The 17,133-nt window shown below is 43.8% G+C and overlaps 2 protein-coding genes across 7 annotated transcripts in view; both read right to left on the bottom strand.

Annotated features, from left to right (window-relative positions):
• Positions 1–2,587: 2,587 nt before the first annotated feature.
• Positions 2,588–7,811, bottom strand: b4gat1 (beta-1,4-glucuronyltransferase 1). Its single transcript, XM_083788572.1, has 3 exons — positions 7,385–7,811; positions 6,083–7,061; positions 2,588–4,965 (listed from the first exon to the last, which is right to left on the bottom strand). The coding sequence occupies exons 1-3, from the start codon at positions 7,501–7,503 to the stop codon at positions 4,774–4,776; spliced, it is 1,290 nt and encodes a 429-aa protein (XP_083644698.1). The 5' UTR covers positions 7,504–7,811; the 3' UTR covers positions 2,588–4,773.
• Positions 7,812–11,611: 3,800 nt separating this feature from the next.
• Positions 11,612–17,133, bottom strand: part of clcn3 (chloride channel 3) — a 69,147-nt gene continuing 63,625 nt past the window's right edge. For 3 of the 6 annotated variants that reach the window (XM_083789073.1, XM_083789071.1, XM_083789072.1), the window contains one exon: positions 11,612–14,948. In XM_083789073.1, the coding sequence (XP_083645199.1) occupies positions 14,730–14,948 (219 nt within the window). In that variant the 3' untranslated portion in view covers positions 11,612–14,729. The remainder of the gene's footprint in view (positions 14,949–17,133) is intronic. The other 3 variants (XM_083789074.1, XM_083789076.1, XM_083789075.1) reach the window with 2 other exon arrangements.

The raw sequence follows: 17,133 nt of genomic DNA, 5'->3' as shown, positions 1-17,133 counted from the left end.
TAGAAAAATCATGAAAATGTGCCTCAAATCTTTGAATATATATATTATTAGAGAGTGAACATTTTAACTCAAATCTTTGCTTCTGGGGAGGTCCCACCCTGGAACAACATATTTCCAGATGGGGGGCGGAGGCATATTACATATAATTATTGGGGTCCTTGACATGAAATATTGAGCACCACTGATACAGAAACATAAGGTTTTTCAGAAAACTGTCAGGATTTTGAAGACATTTCTTAAAGGCCTAAATGGGTTAATAGTTTTAGTCTCACAATAACCCAGCTGGGGGAATGTCGGTTGAACGAAGATATCAGGTGGAGCATCATGGCACAAGTGGACATTCTCTGCACACAACATGGCTAGCAGTGCATGGAGGGGTTCATTTCATTATCTGAAATTAAAATAAAACACTGTAGTGAAAACTACAATGAGCAGTGCAAAATTAAAACTTCATTTTAATAAACATTTAATGCCAACATGTTTTTGTAAATCATATTGGATGTCATGCATTCTTTCCCTCATAATACCCGAAAAAGTTAAACTAACTACAACTTTAACTAAAATTTGAACTACACTCTTATGCAAACTAAGTCAAACACCAAACTGATAAGACAAACCATTTAAAAACAATATTAAACTCAACTTTCACCATGACTGCCTGACATTTTAAGACTTTTTCCTCTAATATTCACAATATCCCCCCCCCCCCCCCCTCTGACTTCTTACACTTATATCTCACATCAGACATCAGATTCAGCTATTCTACTCCATTTGCTTGACAATAGCTACTGCAGTACAAAGTTGTACTGTTAAAAATCTGAAAATGAAGGGGATCCCTGACTAATGTTGTATAGAGACCTCTGCTGGGCAATGTAAAGTATAACATTTCATACTTGGGAGTAAACTAAAAAAAGCATAATGAGTTTGTTTTCCATTGGAAGTCATTCTAGGCTTGAGTCCATTGTGTATTGGAATTGAGAGATACTTGCATCCGGTTCTTAAATTTCTTCGTGTCAGGGACCTCCAAATTGACACTTGACACACGACGGACCCCCAATTAAAAAAGATATGCCATAAGAGAAGCTCTAGCAGTGATTCTCAACTATTTTAATTTCAAGGACCCCCAGTTTGACCGACCCACCTTTAATGACATTTCTATCCATCAATGTTAATTTAACTCTGAGAGTCCAAACGGACCCGTACACTCTGAGTTAGACCTTTTAAGGGTCCATTTGGTTCCTAACTATCTTTTAGCCAGGGACCCCCTTGGAACTCCCTCAAGGACCCCTGGGGGTCCCCAGACCCCATTTTGAGAACCACTGCTGTACTATACATAAAGAGTGTGACCTTTGTGTGTCCTTATAATGCACTCTGATGCATTTTATTGATTGGTGCACATATAGTATTACTTACTGTAGATGACAAAGGGGTGGCTGAGGGTGATGTTACTGTAACAACTGTAATGACAACAGTATATTTGGATGTATTCATGCTCAACATACATATTGTAGAAGTACAAATCGTTGCTGTCAGGCAAAAACATTGTATCACTACAATATCCAGCTTTTAATGTTTGTTTCGTAAACTAATGCCCTACTAAGACTACTACGTTAACATGTTGCATTGGTTTTTTTTGTTTTTTTTTATATATATATATATAAAAAGGAAGAGTTTAGTTTTTTTTGTTTAGTTTTTTTACATACAAGGTTTACACCCGACACCAACGAGTACAGGATTATTTGGGAGTAGTCAGGAATCAAAAACACTGTAGGTTTAATAGAAATTCAAACATCATCTTCTGTCTACGGAAAGAAAGTTTTAAACAAAAGAAAAGAATGCATTCTCAAATTTTCAACTAAGCACCTCAAAAAAGACATCACACCAATGACACGAATCTAAGTGGATTTTAAAAACAATCAGTGAAATTTTGGATTTGTGAAATCTAAATTAAAATTCAGATTAAACAAATAGAATAGTGCGCTACAATGTTACTCTCAATGGTCAACAACTATCACTCATTTAGTTCAAGCAAAAAGTATTTTGTTCACAATATTATAAATACAATAGCAATACCGTATAAACACAATGCTTACTTTTCACAACTCTCTCTCAAAAAGAAAGAAAGAAGAGAAAAGGAATTTGTAATTTTAACACTTGACACCTCAAAGCAAACGTAATAAAAAATAAATATACTGTATATAGTAGTCAGGGGAGTCAAATAAATACTTAAAACTTGGCATACACTTGAACTTGGCATACACTGGCAGGGTGGAAATTAAGGGACAACCTTAAATTAAGGGAATTTAAGGTTCAATCTTTAATAAAGGTGAGCTTCACCTTGTAGTGCATTCAGAACAGAACAATGGCATGGAAGGGGCAACGTCAGTCTTTGTCGTGCGGCTTACAAAATAATTCATAAGATACTGATGTGCCCCAGTCAGTGTGCTAGTACCTAAATCTGTCATACCTTAGGCAAAGTGTTACGTCTAACCTATGCTGCGGTTAGCACCGACAATAGCTGACCTACAAGCTCACGGCGCATTGCGTTCGCAAGGCATTGTGAGCTTGTAGGTCAGCTATTTTAGTCGCCGTGTGACAATGTATGAATCGGGCTTTAGGGTGACACACGGCTCGCTTGTTTGCGAAGGGTGCTCGATCGTTCTCTGTGCTCGAGTGGCAGGAACAAGCTTTTCAGATTGTACAGTAGTCGCTAACATCTCACACAGTTAAAAACCACCCAAACATATTATTGTCTCGCAAACCAAGATACTCTTTTTAGTGTCCACTTTCTTGGTTCCTCGGGCCATTTCCAAACGTAGGCATGGGAACCTTCTACCATCTAGTGGTCAAACTGCACACACACGTTGGCACTGAAATTAAAAGAAAGAAGAAAAAAGGGCAACTATGGAGTGCTGTGTGGTTGAAATAAACCACCATTGGAGTTCAGAAGTTATTTTACAGCTGGATGATTACACAAAGCCAAAGGGCAGTAGCATATTTAACAAACCCTTCATGCAGGGATGATTTAGACCAGCTGTCATGAGTCGAGTACTTGTTAAGGCTCATTCATAGTCTGGAATTTCGGTGGTGAGGTGACCACCGGAGATGAAATAACGTTGAGCGGTGGGGAGTAAAAACAGAGAGAAGGGCTGGCGCGGTGGTTTGCTATTCACCGCGGCTTGTGACGTCATGTTGTAGTTCGGTGGTCACCTCACCACCGAAAATCCATACTATGAATGAGCCTTGAAACTGCCACAATACTGTGTTTTTTTTGTGGAAATTGTTTCCCCACACATCTCTATGACACGCACAGTACAGTACAGTACATGTCATGCATTTAAGCAGAATAGTCTGAACATCCTGGAAAGAGAACAGCAATGAGCAAGGTCCCTGGAGCAGGACAGGTAGTGTGTCTTGTGCATTGGGCATATTATGTGTTATGTTGTTGAGTTGTGACCGACCAAGTTGTGACCTCCGAGACTCCTCTACCGCTTAAAGCCCAGTCCACAGGTCTGGACTGACCATTTGCAGACCGGTCGGTGCCCATTTGCGGATAACGGTTGCAAGGAGTTGCATTGTTGAGGACTGGCCTTAAGCCACTTAAAGCCTATATACTTAATTGACCGGGGTGGGTCCCCCGTGTATACATACTTGGTTCCCTCACCCCCTTTTCCCCATATATACCAAATCTCTTTGTCGACAATAGCAGCTCTACAACATATATTATATACAACAGCTTGTATATATGAATGACCTTATTTTTGCTAATTTCACCTATTACGAGTCTGACATGCCCGGAATAGTGACATAGGATTAATTTCATGTGGTAAACTGCCTTTCTTCTAGTACAAAGTAATTACAGTAGCAAATCACACACACTACACTTGTAAGTAAAGGCATGGACCTTATCAGCCCTGTACTACAATTTGATTTAAGGAAATGCCCATCGCTATACGTGGCATTATAGTATTCTGTCATTTTGTTTGCCTCCTGGAATACTGAGGAAATAGTTAATTAGCCATATATTATATAGAACATGAAGCTAATAATTCTGTGATCTTATTGTTTTTTACCTTCAGTGATTTGTCAGTAATGCCACAATGTCATTATGTCTCTGTTTTGCTCGCGTTAAATTTGCATCAAAGACGTGTTGTTAAGCCTAAGTAATTTATACTTACTTGTAAATAGCAGATCTACAAGCAGGCATCGTGGGCTTGTAGATCTGCTATTTTCAGCGTGCATTTGTGCACCCGCACGGAACACAGTATAAGTAGGGGTTGTACGTTAGTCAGCTCTTCAGTTAGGATTTAGTCCGCCAGGCTGCCACGCATACTGACCTTACAGTGTGTTAGTCAAATTAGCTTCAATTCCCACAGTTTCTAGTAGTTCTGAAAACCAATGACAATTAGCTTTGTTTTGTTTTTTAAGCCAGAGTTATATATCAGGTTTGGTTGGGAGAAACTAGTTGACACTAAACGTGACCACAAAGCTGAACCATTTCAGCTAAAATACCAAGAAGTACTTTCTTAGCGACAAGTACAGGCGTAATTAGTGAGCAATAAATGACATGTATGTTCTCTTTCAAGTGGAGGACATGTAATTGGGTCTCCAAGCCTAAATGCTGGCGCAGGCAGCTATTATTAGCTTTATAATAATGGGCTACACTGGGTGTTACATACTTTGACTCACTGCTACCACAAAAATGTGTAGGCCGGCCGGGCAAAGCTGGAAGTTTTCACAGGTGACCGACTGACTACTCCTTGGTTCTTCTGTTCAGCAGCGCCGGGCGGAGGTCGGGTACTTGGTCTTCAGACCCTCTTTGAAGCTACGGAACAGGACACGGTTCCGCTTGTTCTCCTCGTCCTTCTGCGCGTGGAACTCTCCTTGCACCTTGAAGCCTCGGTGCACCACGAAGGCGGAGCTCAGCACGGAGAACTTGTACCCGGACACGTGGAGCTCACACGCCTGGGGAGGAGGATGGAGGTAGTAACAGGAGAACAGGAGAAACATTATCTTTAAGAATAAATCAAAAGAGAGGAGTATAGAGTGTCGCCTTTCATGACTATGCATTTTTTCCTGTAGACATTTCAAAAAGTATTTATTTAAAGACTTTTTAAGCGTCATACAAAGCCAACTCGAGTTGTGACAAATCATGACAACAAACACAATATTTTGGACCAAACAAATAATTACAAAGAAAAACAACAAAAAATGTGTTTTCTTCTTTCTAATTATTTGTTCGGCCCAAAAAAATGTGTTTGTTGTCATGATTTGTCACAACTCGAGTTGGCTTTGTTAAATAAATACTTTTTGAAAAGTCTATGAGGAAAATGAACGGGGAATTATTTTCCGGGTCTCTCGAGGGGGCGGGGCAGCGACGCTCTATAGTGTAGAGACGAGAGAGCGATAGAGTTATATAGTTTGATGGAAAGCAGAGGAGACAGATGGGAGATGGTGATATAGTGTAGAATCTACACTATATCACCATCTCCCATCTGTCTCCACTCTCCTCTGCTTTCCATCAAACTATATACATCTCTACACTGTAGATGAGAAGAAGAGAGGGGGAGGAAAGAGGAGAAGAGAACAGGTGAACAGATGGCGTAGACTCAGAGGGACCAACAGAGAGACTTGGGAACATTGGAGAACATAGACTATGTCAAACTAGTGTCACATCTAGCATTTAGCAATGTAGATTAACATCAACAGTCTTAGCAAGCATCCGAGACTTAGGTTATAGTCTCTCGTTGACAGACTGTTGCCTCTCGCAATTTTCAAAAGCTTCCGTCATACAGTCTGGAGCAACGGAAGCTCATTCATAGGTCAAATATAAAGCGGAAGTAGAGCATCTTCCCCACTTCCGTTTCGTCTTTACAGTCACGCAAATTTATCCTAATATAATTTTCCAATATATGTTCGTGAACGGAAATGGCAGCTTCCTTACTCGTATTTCAGTAGCTGTAGTTCCAGACTCTATATAGCATTCGGAGATTGTGGAATAGTTGTCTGGCTACGTGAGACTATGATCCATACAACCTCTCCTTTAAAGTAGGAGAGTGCCACTTTAAGCTGTACCACCCACCTGGCTGATACGATTGAAGCCATACTGCTTGAAGCTCTCGTCGTACAGGGGGACGGTGCGGGGCCCGATGTAGAAGGGCTCCCAGGGGTCCACCCAAGCGAGCGTGTACGCCACCTCCAGGGGCCCCGTCCCCCGGGCGTGACTGTTGACCCACTGGGAGTAGTTGGTGGGGGCATGGCACCGAGGGCACAGCTCCTCGTAGAAGGGCCGCACCTCGCCTACCTGATACAGCTGAACGAGCTCGGACTTTGTGGCGGGCATCTTCCGCACGTGGCGGATCTCGAAGGCCGGCAAGACGAAGACCTCGTTGCTGTCCGGCTCGCTCCTCGTGATCATGGCCAGGAACTGCGGATGCAGGTCGGCGCTGGGCACCATGTCCATGTCGATGACCAGGACGTACGAGGACTCCGTGGTGCCCCGGGCCACGTTGCGGAGGAGGTTGTTGGGGTACGAGACGTTCCCGCCGATGGCGTAGTTCCTGTGCGTGTCCCTGTGGTTGGTCTCGAGCCTGGAGAACACTGACGCGCAGTCCTCGAGCCCCTCGAAGTGCTCCCGGTCCTGCTCGGGGAAGCTGGCCAGCTCGCCCGACAGGCAGACCAGGTGGAAGTCCACCAGGGCCTGCACCTGAGGGCAGAAGACGCTGAGGGCGTAGGCCAGCGCGGTGGCGTACCCGACGTCCTGCCCATGGGCGAATATGGCCACGGAGAGCGGGTTCTGCCAGCGCTCCAGGAGGGAGTCCAGGTGGTGCAGGTTGTTGATGGTGGTGTGCGTGGCCAGGGCCAGGACGTTCACGTTGGCCACGTCCGCTCCCGGGTTGTGGTTGGCTGTGTAGTCACTCTTGATCAGGTTCTTGTAGACGCGGTACTGCCCGCTGTGGTCGAAGACGCCCCCCGTGGACAGCGAGTACCGCAGGCGCTCCTTCCGGGAGTTCTTCTCCGGGTTCTTCTTGGAGCCGCCGAACAGCTCCGAATAGCGGTACCTGTTTTTGGATTGATTGAATTCTTATTAAATATTAACAGTTTGCAAAAGCACAGAGGTACAGATTTATGCAAAGAAATATGCTAAAAGGATTAACCAAAGAAAGTCTATGGCTTATTTCCAGATTGAGGTCCTGTGTACTATTCAATTCTAGCTCAAAATGTAGATGTATTGATCGATAAATACATCTACGAGAGTCTAAAATATTGGTATATAATAATGTCCTTTATTGAATACACAACAGAAGTCACAGGACCTCAATGGAACCTCTTTAAATTAAAATGTAAAGACAGACAATAATAACATTAAAAAAAAAACACATACCGCTGCTGTTTGCCGTGAAACTTGGACAAGAAGGACAGGTAGATGAGCTGTAAGAGCGCCACTATGAGCAGAGCGCTCAGCACCACTTTGAAGACAGAGCATTTCTTAGAGAGATGCATTCCTTGTTTCCTCCAGAAAGAAAGATCCAGTGAGCCAGTGAAGCCACGGGGGGTCCCGGGGGTGACCGTTTACTGTAGGACAACAGCTGTAACGCTGGGGATTCGACACATGATGACTACATTGACTAGTGACCCCATAACTTGTTTTTTTGTTACGGAAACGCTGCTGTCACGAGCCGTCCGTCGTCTGCCGATCATAAAGAAACGAGTACATTAATTAAGCCTCATTCAGATGTTTTAAATGTTATTAATTATTATATACATCCTATCTTCTATCAATGGGATGTCTATCTATCTCTCCTCCAAAACCAAAACACAACATGGAGCAAGCCCTCTCTGCGCATGCGCCTCTGTGCACTGTGCAGGGTTCAGTGTTGCCAGATTGTGTGAGAGAAACACGCAACAACAAGGTCTAAAAAAAAAAAGAAGCGACCCTTTTAAAACCAATTTGAAAAGATCAGATCTACAAGCTCACAACGTGTCGTATTCCCGTAGGTAACAGGTCATATCGCCCCTTTGCCAACTCGCCCCCGCGAAAAGTGAAGGCAAGGGGCGAGCCTTAATTTGCCGTTGTTATTATGACTCTGTGTTTTGAAAGTAAAGAAGAGTTGTGTTTAAGCTGTGACATGGTCCACTGATTAGAAACATGAACACAGATTCACCAGAATGGTCTCAGTGATATCAATGTCCGACTCCTCATTAAGACCTGTTAGAGGTCACAGTGTCCACGGCTTGGGAGATGTCATGTTTTAGAAGCATCCGATTCTAATCTATCTCCACCTCTGTGTGTTCATTATTTTAGTAGCATTATGATATCTCCTGCTCTGTGTGGTCCTAATTAACTCATTCCTCACATATCCGAGAGGGTAACAGGTCATCTCGCAGGTCATATCTTCGGTAACAACTAGACAACTCACCCCGTTTCTTCTAGTATTGAAGAAGCGTTGTAGGCTATATATATTTTTTGTTCAACTATTTTTTAAAGTGGCATCTGTAGGCCTATATATTAACTTGACCATTATTTCACTCAAATAAATGGTTACATTCCTACAGTTGATCTGTTGTTGTTGTTGTTGTTGTAGCCTATTTATTTAATTCAGTACATTGTGTGGTATGACCGAGCGTCCATTCTTTGACATCACCACTAGATGGCGCAGTGGTAGAGTGGTAGAGGCTAGGTTTACACCTATTTTGCTATTTATATCCAATATTTATTTGTAAATACATTGTTTTATTTTGGATCGTCTTGTTCCACTTCTGCTTTGGCAATGTAAACGTACGTTTTCTCATGCCAATAAAGCACATTTGAATTTGAATTTAATTTAATTGAGAGGCGAGCGCTGCCGTTTATATTCCCACGTGACTCTTTGACATCGCCACTAGATGGCGCAGTAGGGCTAGAAAGAGGCGAGCGCTGCCAGGCGAGTTTATATGCCCACATGACTCGGAAGTGATTCTCATAGGACGAGGTGGCCGAGTGGTTAAGGCGATGGACTGCTAATCCATTGTGCTCTGCACGCGTGGGTTCGAATCCCATCCTCGTCGGATAACATTTCTTATGTTACAGCGCTTTTTTTTAATTTAGAATTCTATCACACGAGTCGTTTTAATGATATTGATTTATTTATCTGTATTGATATTTGCCGGCAAATCCACATTTTATCCTGCCAGGCAAAATAAAAACAAGGGAACTCAAACTGGCAAATGGCACAAATAGCTTAGCTGGCAGCTAATTTGCATGGAAATGTAATAATATTGTCTACACTAGTGTTGATATTTTACACGGATGCTTGCTATGTATGCCCCTCAACATTTAAAAATGCACTGGAATTCACCTTCAAGTTATTTTAATGAATAGTTTATCTATTCTAGACTGTATAGGGGGAATATGTTAATCCAAATAACTAGCACAGAACAAATGTTGGCTGCATACATTAATATACTTTTCAGATGGTCTCCCGATGGTCTCTCCAGATGACTCCCGATCCGGACTTTACTGCATGTCACCCCAACGTCTCTCTCCCCCATTTCCTGTCAGCCTACTGTCTGTCCCTCTATGAAAAATATAAAATAAAGGCGAAAGCCACAAAACAATATATATATATATATCTTTTAGTGGTCTCGTAAAATGTTCTAATATTTTGAGATAGGATTTTTGGTTTGATATGAGCTCAGATTCATGCCATAGCCTAATCATCAAGATTAAAACCAAAAACTTTTTTTTTTTTGGAAGGAGCTGTAGGCCTATAGATACTTGGTCAAAGTGGATGCACCAGGCCCAGGGTAGATTCAAACCCTGATACTCCACTCCACGCTGGTCCAAGTGCCCGGCCATCACCTTAAAGATGGAGTGCTGTGATTCTTAACCTAATCCTCCTTCCTCTACTGCAGTGGTTCTCAAAGACTCCCAGGGATCCTTGAGGGGGTTCCAGGGCATCCCTATAGCCAAATGATTGATGGTTAGGAACCAATTGGACCCTTATGGGCCTATAACTCTGACAATGACAAATGTCTCAGTTAGATTAAATGAACCAAATGTGTCTAGGATCATAATGAAACATTTTTTAAAGTGTAACTGTGGCATGGGCTCAGGTCGGATGGGAACCGCGAACCGCAAGGTTCCCAGTTTGAACCTGGGCTCCCAGAGTTTAGTGTTGATTTGTTTAAGTGTCCTTGAGCAAGACACTGAACCCCAAATTGCTCTCGTTGAGCAGGTTGGTGCCTTGCATGTTTCCTCTGCCATCAGTGTATGAATGTGTGTGTGAATGGGTGAATGTAATGCACAATCTATGTTAAGCGTTTAAGCGCCTTGGATAAAGGCCTATATTAATTTATAATGGTGCATTCAGAATGCACCATTTACCATGCTGTTGTGGATACAAGTGCTGCCATTACAATACAATCACATTTTGACCAATTATTATGCCAACGTTTTTTTGCATGCAAAATAATTGCTTACCAATAGCTTTCTTCACCAATTCCCGTTGTTCCTTCCCACTGATTTCCAGTTCCGGGGAGAGACAGAGAGACCAGCGGGAGTAGAAGCTGGAGAGGAGACTCAGTCGGTAGAGCAGTGATTCTCAAACTTTAATGTCAAAGACCCCCAGTTTGGTATTCATTTGGCCACAGACCAGATTTGATACAAATTGACCTCAATCTACACTGTATCATCACTCACCTCACATATCCCGTAACCCCAGAGGCGGAGGGTCATTGGGGCACCACAGACAATCTGTTGACCTCTCCATCACCTCTCCATCCTCGGCAGCTCTCATTGCCTCACAAATGGTAAATGGTGCATTTATATAGCGCCTTTATCCAAGGCACTTTACATTCACCGATTCATACACCGATGCAAGGTACCAACCAGCACACCGGGAGCAATTTGGGGTTCAGTGTCTTGCCCAAGGACACTTCGACATGTAGACAGGAGGAGCCGGGATTCGAACCACCGACCCATGGATCATTGGACGATCTGCTCTACCTCCTGAGCCACAGTCGCCCCATTCTCCGATGTCATCTTCCCATCTTTTCTTCCGTCTCCCTCGTCTCCTGCCACCTTGTACGGTGCCTTGCAGGATGGTCTTTGCAAGGCCTGAGGATCTGGTGATGTATCCATACCACCTTAGTAAATGCTTTATGACAGTGTCAGAGAAGGTCATCATGTGGGCCGATGGCTTGGCTGATCCGAGTCCAAGTTTCACAAGCATAGAGAAGGATTGAGATGACAAGTGAACGCAGTATAGTCTCACCTTTGATGCCAGACTTATGTTTTTGTCTTTTCATATGAGCTTGAGTTTTGCCAGGGCAGCAGTTGTTTGATAAATTCTGGAAAATACTTCCTGTTTGGATCCTTCATCGGACGCGATTGCTCCAATGTGTTTGAATCTAGACACAGTCCGTCCATTGACTTTGATGTCTGAGCGGATGCCACTGTTGTCATTGAGATATAGTGAAAATAGATTTTTATAATGCACGAATTTGCATGAAATGGTACATTGACAACTTTATATCATAGCTGATGATTTTGATTATTATTGTTATAAGTATATTTCCACTCTCCACTACTACCATGCTTAGAAAAGAAAGCATCCAGACGCACACTATGCAACTTGGAACATTTGTGTTTTTAATTTAAAACAAAATTTTATCTTTACTTTTCTTTTTTAATGTACAATCAAACCATCAATTTAATCATACATAAAATTCTTCATAATGTACAACTATAATAACTACCCATAAATTAAAAAAAGAAAAGAAAAAAGGGAAAAACATTGATCAGTATGAAATACAATGTTAGGCGACACAACCGGTTAACGAAGGCGATGGCTCTGCTTGTCAACACACAGAGGACAGTCACTGCATTAGAAAGAAAGAAGACAATGAATAACGCCTCCCTCCATGGCTCTCACATGTATACATTTCTGGTGTCTTGCTCACTCTGCAGGTTTCTCGTTTGCCTCTGCGCTCCCAATCCTCCACCCGTTTCCAAAGTCCTTTATTCCCTCTATACGCGCCATATGGAATACGTACACGCTTTGCGTCAATAGCAGAAGCATCCATCATCATTAGTATACAGTACGTGGATACAACACAACAATGGCCAATACTGTGTTTCGTGAAATGGTGGAGAATTGCGATGCAGGGGCCATGATGTAATTAAGAGAGACAACAGAACAAGGTTCGTACTTCGTGGGCTGGGGGGACCACTTTGACAAGCGCACAACTTCACAAGTAGAGAGGGTGATTGAATGCTGCTTCATTTTTGCTCCTGCATTTGAACATAACACAAATGACAGGCCCAAATGTGTTGTTAGGACACTTAGTGGGTTTAGATGGGTCTAATATATTAAGAGCGTCTAGAAGAACGGGACGTCACTCCAACCATGGAAAGTAACAGCGAAAACCTCCCAAGATGGCACCACCTGTCCATTGAACGGTTCCTCAAGCTATGTACCCCACTATGACTAAAAGCAATGTGATGGAATAACCACCACGTACGTTTACCACCATCCAACCATGAAAAGCAGAGGCAAGGGTTTGTGGACAGTACACCCATGGCAGGGATTCTCAAACCTAAATTTCAAGGACCTCTAGTTTGGTATGCAATTTAATAGGCCACAGAAAGCTTGTGTACAAACGGAACAAAATGGACCCGTTGCAAAGGTCCCTTTGGCTCCACTCACAGAGTTACAGAGCTGTGAGGGTGGAATCCCATCAAGGACCCCCATGGGTAGGTCCCCAGACCCCACTCTGAGAACCACTAACCTATGGTGTGTATTAACCAAAGACACGGATCAACTAGCATTTGCATACAATTGTTAGCATTGATTTTATTCTATCGCATCACCATTGGATACATGTGCCAGACAGACGATACACGGAATCCCATAATAGCATTTCAAAGTAAATTTGTACCATGTAAAGTAAACCCCGAACACCCGTTACTCCAAGGATGTTAAATCAAATGACAAGAAATATTCACAAAATTCATTTTGAACGAGTCATAATGTGGCGGAGGTAACAGATGGATTGCCTCATGTTTTTGTTTTTTCCTAATGTCTTTTCCCAAACAATAAGGCCAAACTCTTGGCATCTGCCTGCTAGAAGCGTGAGTTATTTTGAACCGGGCGTTCAGAGAATCGCCACATTGGTTGATTCTTTATCCCAATATCGCCTTCATCACACAAACCTTTTGAGAAGCATAATTTGCACATGAATATACTTGGTAGCGCACCACGTCGCACACACAAAAATAGAAGATCTACAAGCTTGGAGATCTGCCATTTTTTTCTGTGTAAGACACCCTGGGACTTCGCACTCATTTCCCACGGACGCTGCGATGACAGGAGATGACGACATGGATATTCAATGAGAAAAAAAAGTAAAGGTACCGTTTGAAGATACAGGACATTACTTATCACACGCCTTGATACAGCACCAGCCAGAGGGTGGGTGGGGGGGGGGGGGGGGGGGGTTAACACGGCCACTGTGCATCATCATCATCTTCCTCCTCCTCATGAAACATCAACCGACGCGACATTGAAAGAAAAGTGCAGATTTCCAGTCTTGTATTGTTCGTGTCAAGCTGTAAAAAGTTAGTTGATTATAGCAAGATCAATACTCTAAAAGTAGTAGCATAGTAATAGAAGAAAACAAAAGGAAAAGTGGTTTGTGTGTGTGTGGATCCTGTAACAGAGTAACTTTACACAGAAGAACTGAAAATAGTTTTTCCTTCTCCCACCCCCCCCCCCCCCCCCTTTATGTCCCCTTGCTATGGACAGAGCGGAGGTTGATGGGTGTCTGTCCACACACACACACACACACACACACACACACACACACAAATGAACTCATACAGACTTTAATGCACAATTATTCCTCCTGAAAGGGAACTTCTTTGTTCTTGAAATACAGTGCATATCCACCTCTCGCACGCACGCTTTAAAGCCACCTCAAATAGTCTGCCTTGCTCGGGGGGGGGGGGGGGGGGGGGGGGGAAGTGAGGCAGAGTTACAACAACCTGACCGGAATGTAGAGGTGCTAATAGCGATAACGCACGTTCACAAGCACACACAAATACACACATTTCACAGGTAATAAACAATGCTGTTTGAAGGAGGGACGGACGGACGGGCGGGTTGCGCTCGCGTGTGTGTGTTGGAGGAGTTAAATCTAGGGACGGTGGCCTGGATGGTCATCTCAAGGTGTCCGGCGGTCCCTCCTCGGCCCCCCCGCAGCGGAGATCATTCTGACCTTCGACCCCTGAGTCAGGCCATGCGTGTGTGTGCGCGCACGGCAGCGTCCACTGCAACCCGACAGAAGCTGGACAAGAGGGCAGGGCTCGACGTGTGTGTGTGTGTGTTTGTGTGCCACGGCGTTTTAGCAGCACACAAAAAAGCATGCTTGTTGGGGTGTGTGACATCTGCACAAAAGTGTGATAGCTGTGTGCATGTGTGTAGCCATCTGTGTGTGTGTGTGTGTGTGTGTGTGTATATATATTTATATATATATACACACCTCAACCTGTGACATCACCGAGTCCTCAGCAGCCAAATGATAATAAATTGAGTCTCTTGTCTCATCGTCCTCTATTCTTTTGAGTGCCCCCTCTTATGGCCACCGGGGGGAGGGGAGGGGGCCTGTGGGGCGGGGTCACCTTAGTGTTTGGCGGTAGTGGTGAAGGATTCTATTGGGAGTTGAGGGGGAAAGGGGCGGGCCGTATGTCAGAGATTGGAGCCATCTAGGAGGTGCACCACCTCCTCCTCGTCGCTCTCCTCTCCTCCCCGCCGTCCCGTCCCACGGTCCAGGAAGGAGGGGATCCGTCCCGTCCTACGGTCCATGAAGGAGGGGATCAGTTGAACATGATGGACTCTGGATCCTTGTCGGCCATTTGGGCCATGTGACGCAGGATGTCTTTTTTTGTGATAATACCAAGGAGTCGCCTGCAGCGGGAGAAAGAGGAGAGGGAGAGAGAGAGGTGGGGGTGGGTGGTGGTGAGAGGGGGGGGGGGGGGTAAGGATAGAAGAGACGGAGTTAGGAGGAGTAATAATGGCTAATTTATACTTGGTTGTGTGCCGGTGTCGTCGCATTGGCAAACCAAATTGCAGATCTGAGCGTGTGCTGTAGATGAGGCAACGTTTTCGGTTCACGACACCTGCACACAACGAAGTATAACTCAGGCTTGAAGATGGCAGCATCCCACGTGTCGTGGGCGTGTGTTGGAGACAGAATGACGTCATGTTTTTGTTGGCATAATGGCTCGGTACGACAGGTGGATAAAGTAGGTCCCGTTTTGTTTTGAACAAAATAATATTTTTCTCCCCTCTTTCTTTTACCTGTGAACAGCAAAAAGGATACTATTAAGACATAAACACAGCTTATTTTGCCACCAGACTAACACCAGCCAAAGGAACACACATTATCGGACCAAATACCATGATTCGCCGCATGAACCTCAAGGTAAAGAGAGTTTTGTAAATGTGTCAAATAAATGCATCAACAGTATTAAGCCGTGCCAACAAAAACATGAGTTCCTGAAGAACTACAGCCGGTGGAAAGAATAGGTGGTGAGTATACTGCAGCAGGAGGAGGAGTGGTGAGTGAATGTGATGACATTCAAAATGGCACCCCGCCACTGACCGCATCGGCAGATTCGGAATATGAATATGAATATGCTCGGTTTTTTTGTGCACTCTACGCCGGCCGCGGGGAGCAGGGTGCCATTTGAGACGTCTCGCTGTGGCGGTTCTCGTTTATAAAAAAAAGGGAGAGTGGTCCAGAAGCCTGGTTGGTGCTGAGCAGCGGAGTGAACTGGATTCCTACAGGAAACAGGAAGTGGTGAACAGGAAGCAGTGTGAACACAGAACCTTGGGAGGAGTGGGGAAAAGGAGGAGACATAATACTTGCTTCTCGTGGCATTCATTGTCTTGAGAGGACAAGTGAGGAGACAATGTCGTTTACGAAACGTTCAAGAATAGGACTTTTTTCTGGCTGCATGACTCGACACCCCATTTATTTTTTTGTTTTCCTGTCTTTTTTTTTTTACCCCGTTTCTGTTTCACATCCCAGCCAGTCAGCAGGACACACTGGCAGTGTGAGCAGGACACCCTTCCTGACTGCAAAGAGAAGGCTCAGGTGTACGGCGATCCAAATCGAATCAAATCATTTTCTTGTTTGTTTTTGAAAGATGTTCATAACTCATGGCATCATCCAAATAATATAATTCAATTCAATCAAATGAAAGATTAAAGCAATCTTCCCATTGTGAAGACAGGAGGGCAGTGTGGGTATGTTTACATGCCTGCCTGCCTGCGGGTGTACAGACCTGGGTTTGTGTTGAGTCATTACTGTACATTATTAGACAACTGTTCAAGCTTCTTTTGTTTCATTTCGCACAGGCTTCGCTCCAAATATGGACAACACATCTTTATGTACACAATGTGACGTTCAAGCACCATTAGCAAACAAAGCCTGTGATCAGACACTCATACAAGCGTAGGACGCCAGTTACCGTTATGTAACTATCATTTTCGCTTCTAGAAAACTGTGACTGACGTCAATCTAGCCTGGGCAGCATTCCTTTTCGGGTTTATGATCCGGTCAGGAGCGGACGATATCGTTACATCATGTTGTAGTTGTAGTCATTGTTTTGTAGTCATCTAAAACTTCCTTTCTCTCAAACCGGAAGAATAATAGGTTAACGTCCGGCAATCTAGTGTGTTGTTTGCCAATTTGTCAGACACTCCATTTTAAAATAAGCTACTCCCTTGTCCTCCATGTACAGAATACTTCTTCACGAAACAGCAGACAATAGGTCTGACTGGGCTCAATATTCAGGCTGATTCAAGAGCACCACAGGCTTACTCAACACCTTTTGATTTCCGCAAGGAGGTGTCAGGAAAATGGCCACCTTACTATGACCATAGTAATCAGCAAGTATCAGCGCACTTGAATTCCGCCACAAACAGTTTTAAAAAGGACCATATCGGCATCACCTAATCACAACTTTGACCACATAACATACAGGTCCTTCGTCTTTAGACTGCAATATTACGTCATATTTGGCCTTTACTCATCATGATGAAAAGGTGTGAGAAAACGTTCTGGCATAGGAATAGGAATTCCTTT

Source organism: Protomyctophum parallelum (assembly GCF_964188405.1).
Source record: "Protomyctophum parallelum genome assembly, chromosome: 18".
In the NCBI taxonomy this organism is placed as follows: Eukaryota; Metazoa; Chordata; class Actinopteri; order Myctophiformes; family Myctophidae; genus Protomyctophum; species Protomyctophum parallelum.
The sequence above is the reverse complement of the archived record's forward strand: the minus strand, read 5'-3'. Positions and strand labels throughout refer to the sequence as shown.